Here is a 15,052-nt window from a genome sequence, read left to right as displayed (position 1 = left end):
GTATTCGTGTTTACCGATGACGCTGACTCTGCATCTGTAGCTAGCAGCTTCTCGCGTTTGATTATGCAATGAAATAGTCACTTTAAATATAAATCCAATAGCCACAGAATCTCAGATAGAGTCGTGTGCAAGCATGTCTTTGTCACCCGTGTCTGCTGTTTAGCTTTGTGGAGACAAAGTAACGAGGACTTCTTCGGAGGTTTGGCTTAGCTATTCTGCCTCGCAGCAGGCGAGTTGGATGCTTCCAATGGTGACAGTTCATAGCTAGGCTAAACCCGCACCCAAGTAAGTTTTCTGTCTGTCTCTACCGGACCGAGTGAAAAAAAATGCCGTTTCACATGCGTGTCCACAGGTGAAACGCATCGGCGGCTATCGCTTAGGTGTTTCACTCCCACTTTTCTTATGTACAAAATGTGAAGGTACGTCGCGAACACCAGTACTCAAATTGTCATAATCTGGTATAAAAAAGTTACATTAAGGGTGATGAAAAACCTTTGGAAAGGGACAACCCTTTCTGACCCTGTTTTGTCTAAATATTAGTTTACCATGCTGTCGTGCATACACGCGAACTCGCTGGACTGGTGCGCACACACATGGAACTTTTAATTCATGTAATTTTTGAACAGAACTGTATCTTTTCGCGATACGTTGCACGAAAATCTTGTCAAAAAAATTCACAGGGTCCCTTGAAAACACCTTGCACCATCTTAACTTTGGTTGATTTCAGTCATCAATACTGACGATAATAACACAGTTACATGATTGCTAAACTGAAATGCACGACTCTGCCCTTGTAATGAATTTGTGAATAATTAAAATCACTTGGCATTTGTATTAAAAGCAGACGGAATTCGAAAGTAATAGTACATCAAATAACGGTACTTTGCTTTCTTCACAACTGGTTTACAGAAGAGAGACACGATGTTGGAGTCCTATGTCACACCTCTCCTGATGAGCTATGTAAACAAGTACATCAAAAATCTGAAGCCATCTGACTTGCAACTGTCTCTCTGGGGAGGAGATGTCGTGCTCAGCAAGTTGGACTTGAAACTGGATGTGCTAGAACAGGTACTTTTTGTAGCGTGACCTCTGTCGTCTTAAACCCTTTGCCATTGTGAAGGTCTTGGTATATTGGAATGGTAGGTATTTCATCTCACTCCCGTTGAAGTGAAAATGAATGTCACCACAAAAAAGCCCTGATACATTTGAATGATTCAGAAAACATTGATAAGAATATAAGGTTTCTAAATTATGTAAAATCACACAATTCGCTTTGTTCTTGGAAATTGTTGGTGTGGTCGCTGAAAGCCACTGGTATCACTGGGCACCACGGGACGCTCAAACGGCCAGGCTAAATCAAAGCCTCAGTCCACATGACAGCTTTACAGTTGTACAATTTAAGATTTTATTATAGTTTTGCTTACCTCATGGTGGGTTACGAACTTAATTGGTTCCCAGACAGTGTGTAAGCCAAAAAGTGTGTATCGCAAAAAAAAAAAAAAAAAAAATCTCATAGGAAACCATTAAAATGGGAATAATCCGTTCCCAGGTTTCCATAAAATATACTTTTTTCTTAAAACTAGCATATATTCTATGTATAATACATGTGCTATTGTATTGTAATGAAAGAAATACACTGCACTGTATCCGTCTGTGTAGCTCTCAGTCGTACAGTCCATCGATAGGTTTCTTCAGCCTATTACAAAAGTGAAGGTTTCGGACGTTTCGCCTCCTATCCAAGAACTTCGTCAGCGAACTAAAGTAAAGTTTAGCTCGCTGACGAAGTCTCTTGGATAGGAGGCGAAACGTCCGAAACCTTCACTTTTGTACAGATGACGGCTGAAGAAACCTTCTCATCGACTGCACTGTATCATAAAGTCATTTTATTTACATTTGTGATGGTCATTGAAGGCTTGATGAAATGGTGTTGGAGGTCGAAGGTCAGTGGGAATTGCTGGTTGGAAAGAGAGGCACATTACATGAGGACTGTAATTAAAGAAATAAAATGTGCTGTAAAATAAAGTTGTATTTACCTTTTGATGGTCATTGATGGCCTATGGAAGGAGAGTCACCTTCCATAAGGACTGTTGCTAACTTATCCTCTGGTGTGGCTTCTCTTTGCTTCTTTGGAGACTCCTCATCATTTTTGCTGATTAAAAACCTCTTAATTGACACCTCTGTCTTTCTGACTTGTAAGGTCTTATGAAACTGAGGCATCACAGTATCGTTCATCATGTTGATGATTCTCATAGCCACAGTCTTTTCTGGATGGAACTGTTCAATAAAAGCCTGCCCATCATTCCACTTTGCCATCATTGCCTTGATGAGGTCACTTGATGCTGCAGCCATCTCCTCCTCCTCCTCGCCCTCAGATGTTCTCGAACCATCCGTTGCTGGCTTTAAAATCCTCAATAAGCGGCGAACTTCCAGGTTGCCGCGTGGCGATATCGGCGTGAATTAGCCGTGCATAAAATAGCTTTACTCACGCTGTCGCCGGATAGCTGCTTTTCGTTAATCCAAATTAACAGAAGTCTTAATTTGTGACCTAGAACCAAATGTCCGATGGACCATTACCGGTCCGCAACCCGGTTGTGGACGATGCTGGTGTAGAACAATATTGAGGTTGTGATTTGATTGAACATTGATGTAAATGTTCTAATATTGATTCAATCAAAAGTAAAAAATACACATATTTAATCGAGCAACTGTATTTTATTTGTCATTTTGTAGGAATTGAAGCTTCCTTTTACATTCATGAGTGGTCATATCCATGAGCTGCGTATTCACGTTCCCTGGACCAAGCTGGGTTCTGAGCCTGTCGTAATCACCATCAATACCATGGAGTGCATTCTAAAGCTGAGGGATGGAGACCAGGTTTGTTTCCAACGCGAACAAGACTCTTTCTTTATCTTAAAATACGTTAATTCTGTCTCTTACTTTGAATTGAACTTGTTGGGTCCTTTATCACAGACTTCCGCTGGAACATGCTAGATAAATCTCCACTCCACTGTGTGTGTTTCTCCACTGTGAGACTAATAAAGGCATATCCAATCCAATCCAATCCAAATAAAACAATCTCTAGAGATATAGGGACCAACGAGCTCAAAGACTCGTTCGTCTTGAGTTGTAAATTCTCTGGGTATCCCAGCGCGCTTGTGGTTTGCACATCTACTTCACAGTTCTGAGTTTGCTGCTTTCTTGTATAGAGTTTGCCTGTTCGACCTGTTGAACATGAATGTTGACTGACTGAAGCCTTCACCATATGTGTGACTAAGGTAGAATGTTTATGTATATGTGGTCTGTGATCGGCTAGCGACTGACTGGTCCAGGATGTACTCAACCTGCGACCCAAAGTTAGCTTGGATAGTTCCCAACTCACTCGTACCTTAATTTGCTCTTATCGTTTGCCACATTCAGATATTGTATTTGCTTCTGTGTCTGTTACAGACTTTTTATTAGATGCACATCAACACGGCGGATATACTCTTAAAAGTTAGTACTGTATATTAAAAAAAGTCCTAATTATTATCCAGTATTGTATCCTTGTCATGATAATTGTCACACTGAACTATTTGTCAATGAGAAAAAAAAGTGTTTGAGACAATAGTTTTTTGTGTGTTTTTCATACGCCATCAACATTCACTCACACTGCTTCGTCGTCGCTTTTGTTATGTCTGTCTGTTCAGTCACTCACATACACACCAACACCAAGGACAGGACAGGTTTTGAAACCCATTTAAACAGTTAGGTTCACATGTGAGTGTCTCATTGGTTCTTAGGCACATGTAACTGTTAAGGACACTCTGACGAAGGCGGAAGTAGACGCCGAAACATGTCAGGTATTTGAACACCTGCACTGTCTGTAAGTAAATTACATGTAACTCTTTCTGATTTATTAATGATGCACCTTCAGTTCATTAGGAGTGTCAAAACAGTCATGTGGCATCCAATTTACTCTAGCTGCGCTAACAATGGACATCAGGGCTCTTTTCGTACTGCTTCATTGTTTACGCACAGTTGGATCTGGGAACATTTGTTACGCCAATCAGGAACTTGAAGAGACTGGCGACCCACACCTAATATGTGTTTTGAGTGTGAGAATTTAAAGTGAGACTGGCTTAAGGAGTTTGTATCTCTCCAAAATGATGAATCAAGATTGCAGATTGCTTGAAATCGCTGTTTATTCAAACTCAGGCTCAAAATTTTAATTTGCCGCAAATGTGCCAAGACTGGGAAGGACCTGCGTGGCCTTATTGACTTCCATAAATGCTATGCCTTGTGATGTCATATATGGTGCACATATGTTTCACTTTTTAGCTGCTAGCCATAGTCATTGAGAACTTCCATTTGTTTGGGTCAGGTGAATCACGAAATCAATAGATTGGGTTGAAAAAAAAATCTGAATTTGGTGCTATGCACTTTAGTGTGAATGTATCCCAAGTGACAGAAGAATGATTTATATTGTTGGAAATTAACATATCATTTTGAATCCCGCTTTTTAAAGCATTGTTAAATATTTGCCAGACAAGAACGGTTTGTTTTATTTGGTTGTAACAGCTTTGACTTATTACATAGATTTGGTGAATTGCTTGGGGGAAACCTTTGCCATTCATGCAATTTCGCAAATTACATTTGAAAGCCAGTACAGTACTACGTCTTTTGGGGAAGTTGAAGTTTTCAGGCCAGATGTCCCAGAAGAAACACATTTCGAGGCAAGTCAATTATAGGTAATTATATAGGTTGTGGCAAAAAGATTTGTAGCGCATGAGTTTTAGCTGCTTAAAATTAAGGGGAATATCATACAGTGCCCGTGGCTACTGCTCGTTGGATCAGGTTTCCAGAATGAAGGAAATTGAAACTTTGTTGCAAATTTCTTTTTTGTTTGTTTGATTGATCGTCGCTGCTGAGAGTTATTTTTTGTATAAGGGCAGTTACAAATGAGATTTGGGGAAATTATTAGAGAATTTTTTTGAGCAAGGCCAGCGTTCTAGCAGATGCTCTTGCATCCTGAGGAATTTATATTCGCTACTAATATTGATGTGTTGGTTGCGAATGATGAGGTTCTGAAAGTACTCTCTTTTTACTTAACAATGGGAGCTGTCTCCTGAGTGGAGAATGGTTTGTTTATTTATTTACTATGTATCCTTTATTATTGTATTATACATTTATTTATATTAATTATATTTTGAATTCATTATTTTACGCATGGTCTGTGCAGGAGTTTATCCCAGCCGACTTTGGGCAAGAGGAGGGCTTCCTAAACTGGTCACCAACCAATTGCACGGCACAACAACTATTCACAGTCAAATCCTCACCTTTGGACAATTTTGTGTTGGCAATTAACCTACTATGCATATTTGTGTAATGTGAGAAGTACTCTAAGAAAATTTCCTCAGGCATGGGGAGAGCATGCGAACTCCACACAGGAAGGTTGGAGTCCTGTTTTGAACCCCCAACCTCTACCAGGGGTGTCAAACTCCGAAGGCTGGATTCCTACATGTTTTCAAAGTCTCCCTGTTGCAACACACCTGAGAGACTTGGAAAACATGTAGGACTGCGGCCCCCGAGGACCGGAGTTTGACACCCCTGCAACTATTATAGCTGATGGGCTAATTACTTGGTGACCATGCCAAGACATTGCTGACATGTCAAAAATACTTTTTTACAGACATTTGTGGTTTCCCAAATCAATTTAGTTTTTCAGAAGAAAACTGGTATTTAAAACAAGAGGTACACGTGGCTCTGGAGCTACACAAGCTTGGGCATGCTGCCAAAAAGTACGTGGAGAGGTAATACAGTGATACCTCGGTTTACGAACCCCTTGGCTTACGAACTTTTCGGTTTACGAACGTTAAATTTATGAAAATTTTACCTTGGCATACAAAGTATTTTTCGGGATACACATGGAGCTGCCACAGTGAGTGATGTTTCGTCACGAACGAGCCCGTTTTGGTCCTCTATTCCCCGCCCCCAGTCTTTGGTTAAAGCCACATGATTGGTCAAGAACGCAGCAGTGAGGGGGGTTTTAAACATTAGGGACAGGCAGACTAAAGAGACAGAGTGACAAAATGGATAGAAAACAGTGAAATTTGGACTCATTTCAACTTTGATAGTTCAAAGGTAGAGTGTAGACAGCAAGATTAAAATTCCCATCAATCAGGCCCCACATGTAACCCGCACTAGCCATCAGTTCAATTTGACATGAAAAGACAAGCAAGGGAACCAACTATTAATGCTGTTTCTAGTGTGTCTTCTTGCATCTGTTGCTATTGCAATACCACAACTTCCAAGATGTACAACCCAGAGCTCCTTGAGACACTTTATGCAAAAAGCTATCCATTCCATCAAGCCATCAACGACCATCACAAAGGTAAATAAAACGACTTTATTGTACATTACAGTATACATTAAATAAGGTATATTTTGTGTAGTTTTAAGGCTCAGAAAATTAGAAAGTAGAAAATTATGTTTTATGGGGACCTGGGAACGAATTATTCTCATTTTAATGGTTTCCTATGAGAAATACATTTTTGGGATACACACCTTTCGCCTTACACACTCTGTCTGGGAACCAATTAAGTTCCTAAGCCAAGATAAGAAGCGAAACGTCCGACACCTTCAAAGAAGTACAGATGACGGCTGAAGAAACCTTTTCTTCGTAAGCCAAGGTGTCACTGTATTTTATTTCGAAGGTGATAAATAATGTTTAGCAGTCATTTCTTTAGTCCATCAATAAAATTCTTTGTGTGCACGACCTAAAGCCATTTAGGTTTCAGGTTACGAGATGAGTTTGTTGAAATTAAACAGTTACAGGATCGTAGTTTTGGGTATATTCATGTTTCGAACTATTATCTGCATTTTTGGAGGTCAATATTTGCCAGTTTCCATTGTGTCAGTAGTTGGTCCTTTTCCCTCCAAAATGGCGGCGTAGTTACTCTCTCGTGAGGTTTGGTCTTCAGATCAGGTGGTGTAAAGCTTTTGGATAGTGTATTATTTATTTTTACATGCGTATATGTTTGTTTGTTTGGATTTTGAGCAAACAATATAAGTTGACCAAACTGAAAGGAGGCCGAGCAAATTTACTGCCCCCCACCCCCCTATTAGTTTTCATGACGACTTGGAAAACGTCTCCTGATATTAAAATTGAGGTGTTATCAGCAGAGATTCTGGCTTGACAGCAGTTGCGGTAGATGGTAAGACTCCTAAGCAATTTATATTTCTTTACAAGACGAAGATAAGCCTTTGCCGAGCAACGTTTTTCTGGTTTTGGCTGCGTCTTTGCCTCATGTGGGAGGTTTAGCACTGCTGAGTGCATTTGCCACTGCTGTAGACACTCTGATTGATGCATTACTTTTAGAAGATATTGGGGAGGTGCCTCACTACATGCTCTTGCTATTGCACAGCCTTTTTTAAAGTTGAAATCCTTCCAAAGTGATTCATCATGGTAAATATTGGATTGTATCGACTGTGACTGCTAGATTTTAGTCTGCTTTGAGTGCTTCGAGCTCACGCACTGAATGTAAAATGTGATCAGGAGTGCAGCCAATTGGTTTGTCAATCAACTATTTAGATCTGTATACAGTGATACGTCGGTTTACGAACCCCTTGGCTTACAAACTTTTCGGTTTGCGAACGATAATTTATGAAAATTTTACCTTGGCATATGAACTTTTTTCGGGATACACACGCAGCAGCCTCAATGAGTGATGCATCGTTCGCTAACGAGTCTTTGGTTAAAGCCACGTGATTGGTCAAGAACGTAGCAGTGAGGGGGGTGGGGTTTACAGATAGAGAGAGAGTGAAGCCGTTCGCCAAGAAGAGAATGGCTGCCGACTTTTTTGTCCTCCATTCCCCGCCCCCAGTCTTTGGTTAAAGCCACGTGATTGGTCAAGAACGCAGCAGTGAGGGGAGGTGGTTGAAACATTAAAGCAGTGGTTCTTAATCTTGGATTGGATTGGATTGGCCTTTATTAGTCTCACAGTGGAGAAATTTACATTTCACAGCTGCAAAGTGATGAAAAGAATGAAAGTAGAAAAAAGAAATACATGAGCTGCTGGAAAGGCAGCCACTCTCGCGGCGCCGTCTTGAAGTCAAAAGAACAAAAAAAACAAAACCTAAATAACACATAATATGACAACACAAAGACAACATGACAAAACAAAGACACAGTGAGTCATTCATTCTTCAGGACTTGCTGTACCCTCTTTGTGATGACATGAAGGAGTTCTAGATGAAAGAGAAGAGGATCAAAGCGTCTTTCCACCAGTGGATCAGGGACATCATGGTGGAACGTGCACATCGACTACAAGCTAAATGTTGAAAGCAAACACGCAGCTGTAGCATCCATTGACGAAAAGAGATTGTCTCACATCTCCTGTCCCACATAAATCTGCTTCAATTCCTAGCCGCAACAGTTCCACATACGCATCGGCGCTCTGCGCTGACGCTCCTTTCTTTTTATCGCGGGCTCCTCAAGCCATTCATCCATCCAGCTGCAGACTATCCAACAGCACCGACCTTTCCGCTGAACAAAGCGGGGCTGTGAAGATGCTGCCCATTACTGGCGCAAAAAATCACAAAGGCCCCTTTGGTGTCCAGCGATGGCACCGACATTCCTCCCATTCAAAAACAGTACTGGCATATTCATGCTGCCGAAAAGGCGCAACCGCTCAGCACAGTCTCCTCCTTGATGAATGTCATGGTCAAAAATGCTGAAAAACAATCCGTATCCATTCCACACGACGCCCAACAACACAAAGTGACAAAAGAAAACACAAAACAAGACAAAAACAACAAAAAAAGCAAGGCTCATGCAAGCACTTGCTGACCGCTGCCTACTCGGGCGCCATCTTGGACTTCTTTCTTCTTGTTGGAGGCACCGAACCCCACCAGTTTCATATGCTCATTCACCGAACCCTTCTTCCAATGACTGTGCCTACTAACTGAAGTCTAGACTGAGGGGTGGACCTCTGAGGCGGTAGATCCACCGAACCCGTGAGACCAACTCACCGAACCCCTAGGGTTCGATCGAACCCAGGTTAAGAACCACTGCATTAAAGACAGTGAGAGAGTTCAACTTTGATAGTTCAAAGGCAGAGACTGCAAGGTTAAAATATCCCAGCAATCACGCTCCACAAACAACCGGCACAAGCCATCTGTACCCTTGATGCAAAAAGCTATCAACCCAGTGAAACAGAACACAATTGAAGAGGAACTAGATAAAATTAGCACATAGAAAGCACCTACAAGGGATCATTCCTCAAGTTGGTGAAAGAAGGCTAAGTTCCTCATCAAGTGTTTAATGCTGATGAAACCGGCCACTCCATTCCATCAAGCCATTAACGACCATTACAAAGGTAAATAAAACAATTTTATGATACAGTACAGTTTATTTCTTTTCTTATAATACCATAGCACATTTTTATACATAAAATAAGGTATATTTTGTGTAGTTTTAAGGCTTAGAAAATTAAAAAGTAGAAAATTATTTTTTTTATGGGGACCTGGGAATGGATTATTCTCATTTTAATCGTTAAATACTGTATAAATACTTTTTACACTGTTGTATTAGTCGTACAAAACCAGACCAAGTCTTTTGTGCTTGTTAATCTCCATTTACAAGGAGCATAAAAGACAAAGTGAAACGAGTAGAAGAAAACATCCCCTGGGACTTTGCAATCAGAGAGCAAAAACGGGTTAATCTCTGTCCTGTTACCATCCGGAAATCTAGTCTTTGATTCTCCTGCTTTCGGGCAACAAATGGCTCACAGAGATTGCACTATAAATCCATCTGACCATCAGTTAAGCTCAGTTGTGTCTTCAGGCAAGAGGAGTCAGAAGCTGAGAACATGGACCTTCGAAATCTCCCCATTGCTAGAAATCACCATGTTGTGATGAAACAGAGAGAGACAAATTGACAGACAATTTTGCTATTTTTTAGGTCTGCCAAAAAAGAATTGAAAATATGCGGAGGGTCTTCACAAGACTGCCATTGATAAAAATAGCACCTGTGTACAACCTTGGATTTAATGTTGTAATGGTGCTAATAGATCACGAAGATGTTGTTTTACTTGGAAAGTGTCAAACTCTAACAAATGTTTTCTGGCATAAATGTCACAGCTTAGAAAAAGTAACCAATTGTGCTTTATCAGTTTCTCGCTGATTTAAGATGTACTATTATTGTTGATGATTATTATTAAGCTGTAACAACTCCAAGGTGACCCATTGCAATGAGCAGGTTGGCATTCCAGACTGATTCAAAGCATATGCAGCAATGAAGACAAGGCCGTGTGTCATTCTACCAGAAAACATCGTACTTAGCTGCCATTGCCTTTGAATCAGCTAATTGTGGAGCAACACTGCTTTGTCTTTGAGGTTTCATGAAGTTTTGGGTTTCTGCTGGGATGATGTTACTGTTACTCCTCAGACACAGGAAAGGAGCCAGGGGGAAGAAAATAAGCCCAGCGGCTTCCTCCATCCATTGAGTCAAGTGGTGATCAATACACTCTGGACAGGATGCTGCCATTGCTCAACTTAATCCTTGCTTTCAGCCCTTCCGGACTGTAGCAATTCCTCTGTGGAGCATATTAGTTGCCTGCGAGTCCGTTGCACAATTTTGACTTGAAGTTTCCTTCTCTGAATTCACAACACATTTTGTCAAATATGATGAAATGCTTGTAAAGCTTTGTAAATGTGCCTTTATCAGGTAAATTATGTCTGAAAAGGGGGGCCAAATTCTAAAAGGGGTGGGTCCTTATTTCACAAGATTGCCGAAGTATACAACAATCATCTAAACCAAATCATAAATCATAAACCAAAATACATTCATTGGAGCATGATATTTCTAATTTGCAAATGAAAAAACATTATTACAACGGCTGCGGCTAGATGGATGCATGGCTTGAGGAGCCCGCGATAAGAAGAAAGGAGCGCCGAGCGCCGATGCGTATGTGGAACTGTTGCGGCTTGGAATTGAAGCAGATTTATGTGGAACAGGAGATGTGAGACAATGTCTTTTCGTCAATGGATGCTACAGCTGCGTGTTTGCTTTCAACATTTAGCTTGTAGTCGACGTGCACATTCCACCATAATGTCCCTGATCCACTGGTGGAAAGACGCTTTGATCCTCTCCTCTTTCATCTAGAACTGCTTCACGTCATCACAAAGAGGGTACAGCAAGTCCTGAAGAATGAATGTCTCTCTGTGTTTTTGTTTTGTCATATTGTCTCTATGCTGTCATATTATTTGTTATTTAGTTTTTTTTGTTATTTTGACTTCAAGACGGCGCCGCGAGAGTGGCTGCCTTTCCAGCAGCTCATGTATTTTGTTTTTCTACTTTCATTCCTTTCATCACTTTGCTGCTGTGAAATGTAAATTTCTCCACTGTGAGACTAATAAAGGCATATCCAATCCAATCCAATTATTAGAGTAAAATCTATTTTTCTCAGTGGTGGGCCGTCAGGGCCAGCAAGGCCTTCTCTGCTGGCCTAACATAACCAGACATCATTATCATAATTATAATAAAAGTCAATTTCTTTAAAAAAGTATTTTCTCTAAATATATATATATATATAATTATTCTACATACTGTTTTCTTGATGTTATATTATATCCATTTGGTTATGCTCCTTTCAGTGTTGTAGTTTTAGGTCAGAGTTTTTAAATCCAATCAGAATTCAGCTAGTTTGTGTCGCCAGGCTGTATGAAATCTGACCGACGCCTTCAAAATCAACAGTGAGGGCGTCTGTGCGCTGTACAGAACGGGCACATGTATGTAGTTGATATACAGTTCCGATAGCCAATCAGATCACGAGTTGGCACAGTAAGGCCAGCTCGAGGGCCTCGCGTTGAACATGACGTACGGATCCTGTGATTGGATACTCACTTTACCTCAGCCCGGAAACCCGGAAACTGAGAAACTGAGCAGAAAAAAACAAGTATATCTACTCGCTTTTTTAACCCACAATGGCTGAAGGAGAGGACAACTCGCTGTCGCATGTAGGTAAGCCTATTCTCAAGAACAAATGAAAAAGATTTGTTTACTTTTATTTTCAACAAATAGTTCGTTTTGTGAACGTCTTGTTTTTCTTATATTAAACTGACATTTTGTAATTTAGCGTAAAATCTTGTTAAAGATTGCATATTATTGGTGGACTTAATACAACTTTGTGGACAAATGATTTTAAATGTCCTTTTATTTTGAAGTGTTTGCAGTATCACGTATAGTGACAAGTTCTAATTGCTGATGCAGATTAATTGATGTGTAATTGCTCCGGAAAATAGCCTGTGTTGTAGACGATTAAGGTGATGCCGCGCCCAGTACTGCGTGCGTGTGCTTTTGTAAATGATATCTCCAGCCGTTGTGTCACAAATTATGGCATTACGAGGGATATTTGTTCAAGTCGGACTAAGCAGGACTTCACTGAAGGCCTAGGTGTGAAATGCACGGACCGCCACTGATATATATATATATATATATATATATATATATATATATATATATATATATATATATATATATATATATATATATATATATATATATATATATATATATATATATAATTGCACTCATTCCCTGTGCTCACTTAACTCAATGTAAGACCACTGCATTCCAAGCAGCCTGCTTGCATCCTCCAGATGCAAATGGCTGATCAATATTCAGTACGATGGAAGTCTCAGAATACTTCCACAGGTCAACTGTGAAATATTCTGTTAATTCATTGGTCAGATGTGAAGAGTCTTTGGGTAAATCTATTGAGTCTATTGGTAGCTTGAATCTTAATACACGACTTCATATTAAAAGCCGCAGAGTTCAAACCATGGCAAAAAAGTCGTGACTCACAGTCCGGAAAATTTGCCATTAGTGTGACAACAATAAGACACGCTGGACAATGACTGGTTGACCGATCCAAAATGTTTCAAGGACACAATTGAAAAGTTTTTTTTTGACCAAGTATGACAGTTTTCCATTTCTGTAGCCACTTTGAACTCTTAACAGTACGTGTGTTGTATTAGAACCTGGTGTATGGAAGCTATTCAAACACGAAGCCTTATCCATTCCACTTGCATGCTAAATCCTCCAACAATTTGGAATTTATATTTATCAACTTGGATGAAAAGTCTTCTCTCATTTCTTTCTGTTTGATTTTCTGGTCCTAGAACATTGATACTCTCCAAGAACACTTAGGACTTTGCTGTGCCTGCCTTCCAGCTGTACCTCACATGTGCAATTAAGCTGTCAAAGTAGCCTCGGCCACTGCTTGTATTGTTCTTGGCGGTCGATATGTTGTTCAAGAGATGCTCATGCCTTTTATTACGTGCCTAAAGCAGTGTATACAATAATGACCGAATGGAAGAATGAACGACCACCACTGTTGTTAATATACTGCAGTCTATAGTGTGTTTTATGTCATTATTAGTTATAAATATTTTGAAGTTCCTTTGATTGGGTAAATTATGCATTTGATTTGCACGCGGTAAGAAACGTTGTTGTTATTTGGATTAGGAATCAAGTTGCCCTACACTTTTGGAATTTCCCATTGCGGGTTGTGGTTGATTTGACAAAGATGTATGTGTCTGTGTATAATGTCAAGGTTATGTGTGGACTGTGATACTACTGTATATAACACATTGCAGTAATCAGCATTAAGGGATGGCAGTGCTGGCCGAAGCAGCATGCTTCTCATGCTCAGCCTGGGCTTGTGGTTAGTTGATGGAGACATCTGACAGACCAGAGCCTCTTAGATCTAAATCCGGAAAAATGCTGTCCCATTTTCACATTCTATCTCAGTCTCTGTCTCCTTCTCTCTTCCACTTTCCTGTACTCACTGACTTACTGTCCTCTTTGCAATAATTTATATTATCTGTTCATGGCACAGTCAGGGGTGTAAGGTTCACTCATCAGAAAGAAGTGTGAGTAACATGGAAACATCATAACTACCTGATTTCGATTACGTGTTTTCCAAAGTTTTCAATTTGCAATGCTATGATTCTAAATGAAATATTTACTTTCTAATTTGGTATATATGAATAGTTTGGGCTCAAGAGTCCCTTCCACTCATCAAATGCAAAATTCATGCCACCGACCCAACCAAATCTTATATCACAGCCGATTTGTTGTAATGCCCTTATGAGCGAGCCCTTTGTAATTTAGCCCCACCGTGACTTCCCAATGGTATTACACTTGGTGATTTAACTGCTTGGCTGAACAAAGATCCACCACTTTCACCCCACGGTCAGATCACACGCACCACACCCCCAACTACCACTCTGCCTCCTGGTTCCTTCCTGTCTGTCACAATCGCGCACACACGAGGAACCAACTGAGGAGAATGAAAGTGAGGAAGGCAAAAGGTCCAGACAACATCAGTTCCCTCCCCTCAGGACCTGCTCTGAACCGGCTGTGTGTCATTGTCCAGCACATGTTCAACCTGAGCCTGAAGATGGGCAGAGTTCCACAGCTGTGGAAAACGTCATGCCTGGTCCTGGTGCCCAAGATCGACCACCCGAAGGAGCTCAACAGCTACAGACCGGTGACACTGACGTCTCACCTGATGAAGACGCTGGAGAGACTCGTCCTTGCCCACCTGCAACCGCTGGCGAGCTCACCACATGACCCGCTACAGTTTGCCTACCAGCCCAGCATCGGTGTGGAGGACGCCATCATCTATCTCCTCCACTCGGCGCTGTTGCACCTGGAGAATGCTGGGAGCACTGTGAGGATCACATTCTTCGATTTCTCCAGTGGCTTCAACACCATCCAGCACAACCTACTGGGGGACAAGCTGTGACATGCTGGAGTGGATACCACTTTACATCATGGATTACAAATTACCTCACACACCGGCCACATTATGTGAGGGCAAAGACAGGCTTCGCTGCAGCACTGGGGCGCCGCAGGGGACAGTCCCGGCTCCATTCTTATTCTCCCCCCACACTTTGGAATCCAGCTACAACACTCCACCCTGCCACCTTTGGAAGTTCCCTAAAGATTTAGCGATTGTCGGCCTCATAACAGCGGGAGATGATCGGTAGTACATGGGACTGACAA

The 15,052-nt window shown here is 41.0% G+C and overlaps 1 protein-coding gene across 1 annotated transcript in view; it reads left to right on the top strand.

Moving 5' to 3' along the window:
• The window catches only part of vps13b (vacuolar protein sorting 13 homolog B), a 378,602-nt gene continuing 363,550 nt past the window's right edge, over positions 1 to 15,052 (top strand). Inside the window, 3 exon segments of the mRNA XM_088999785.1 lie at positions 1 to 285; positions 910 to 1,068; positions 2,731 to 2,874. Coding sequence (XP_088855911.1) covers positions 922 to 1,068; positions 2,731 to 2,874 — 291 coding nt within the window. The 5' untranslated portion in view covers positions 1 to 285; positions 910 to 921.

This window comes from Hippocampus bargibanti, linkage group LG06 (assembly GCF_051943395.1).
Source record: "Hippocampus bargibanti isolate YZ-2025 linkage group LG06, ASM5194339v1, whole genome shotgun sequence".
Lineage (NCBI taxonomy): Eukaryota > Metazoa > Chordata > Actinopteri > Syngnathiformes > Syngnathidae > Hippocampus > Hippocampus bargibanti.
This window is presented reverse-complemented; position numbering and strand designations above follow the sequence as displayed.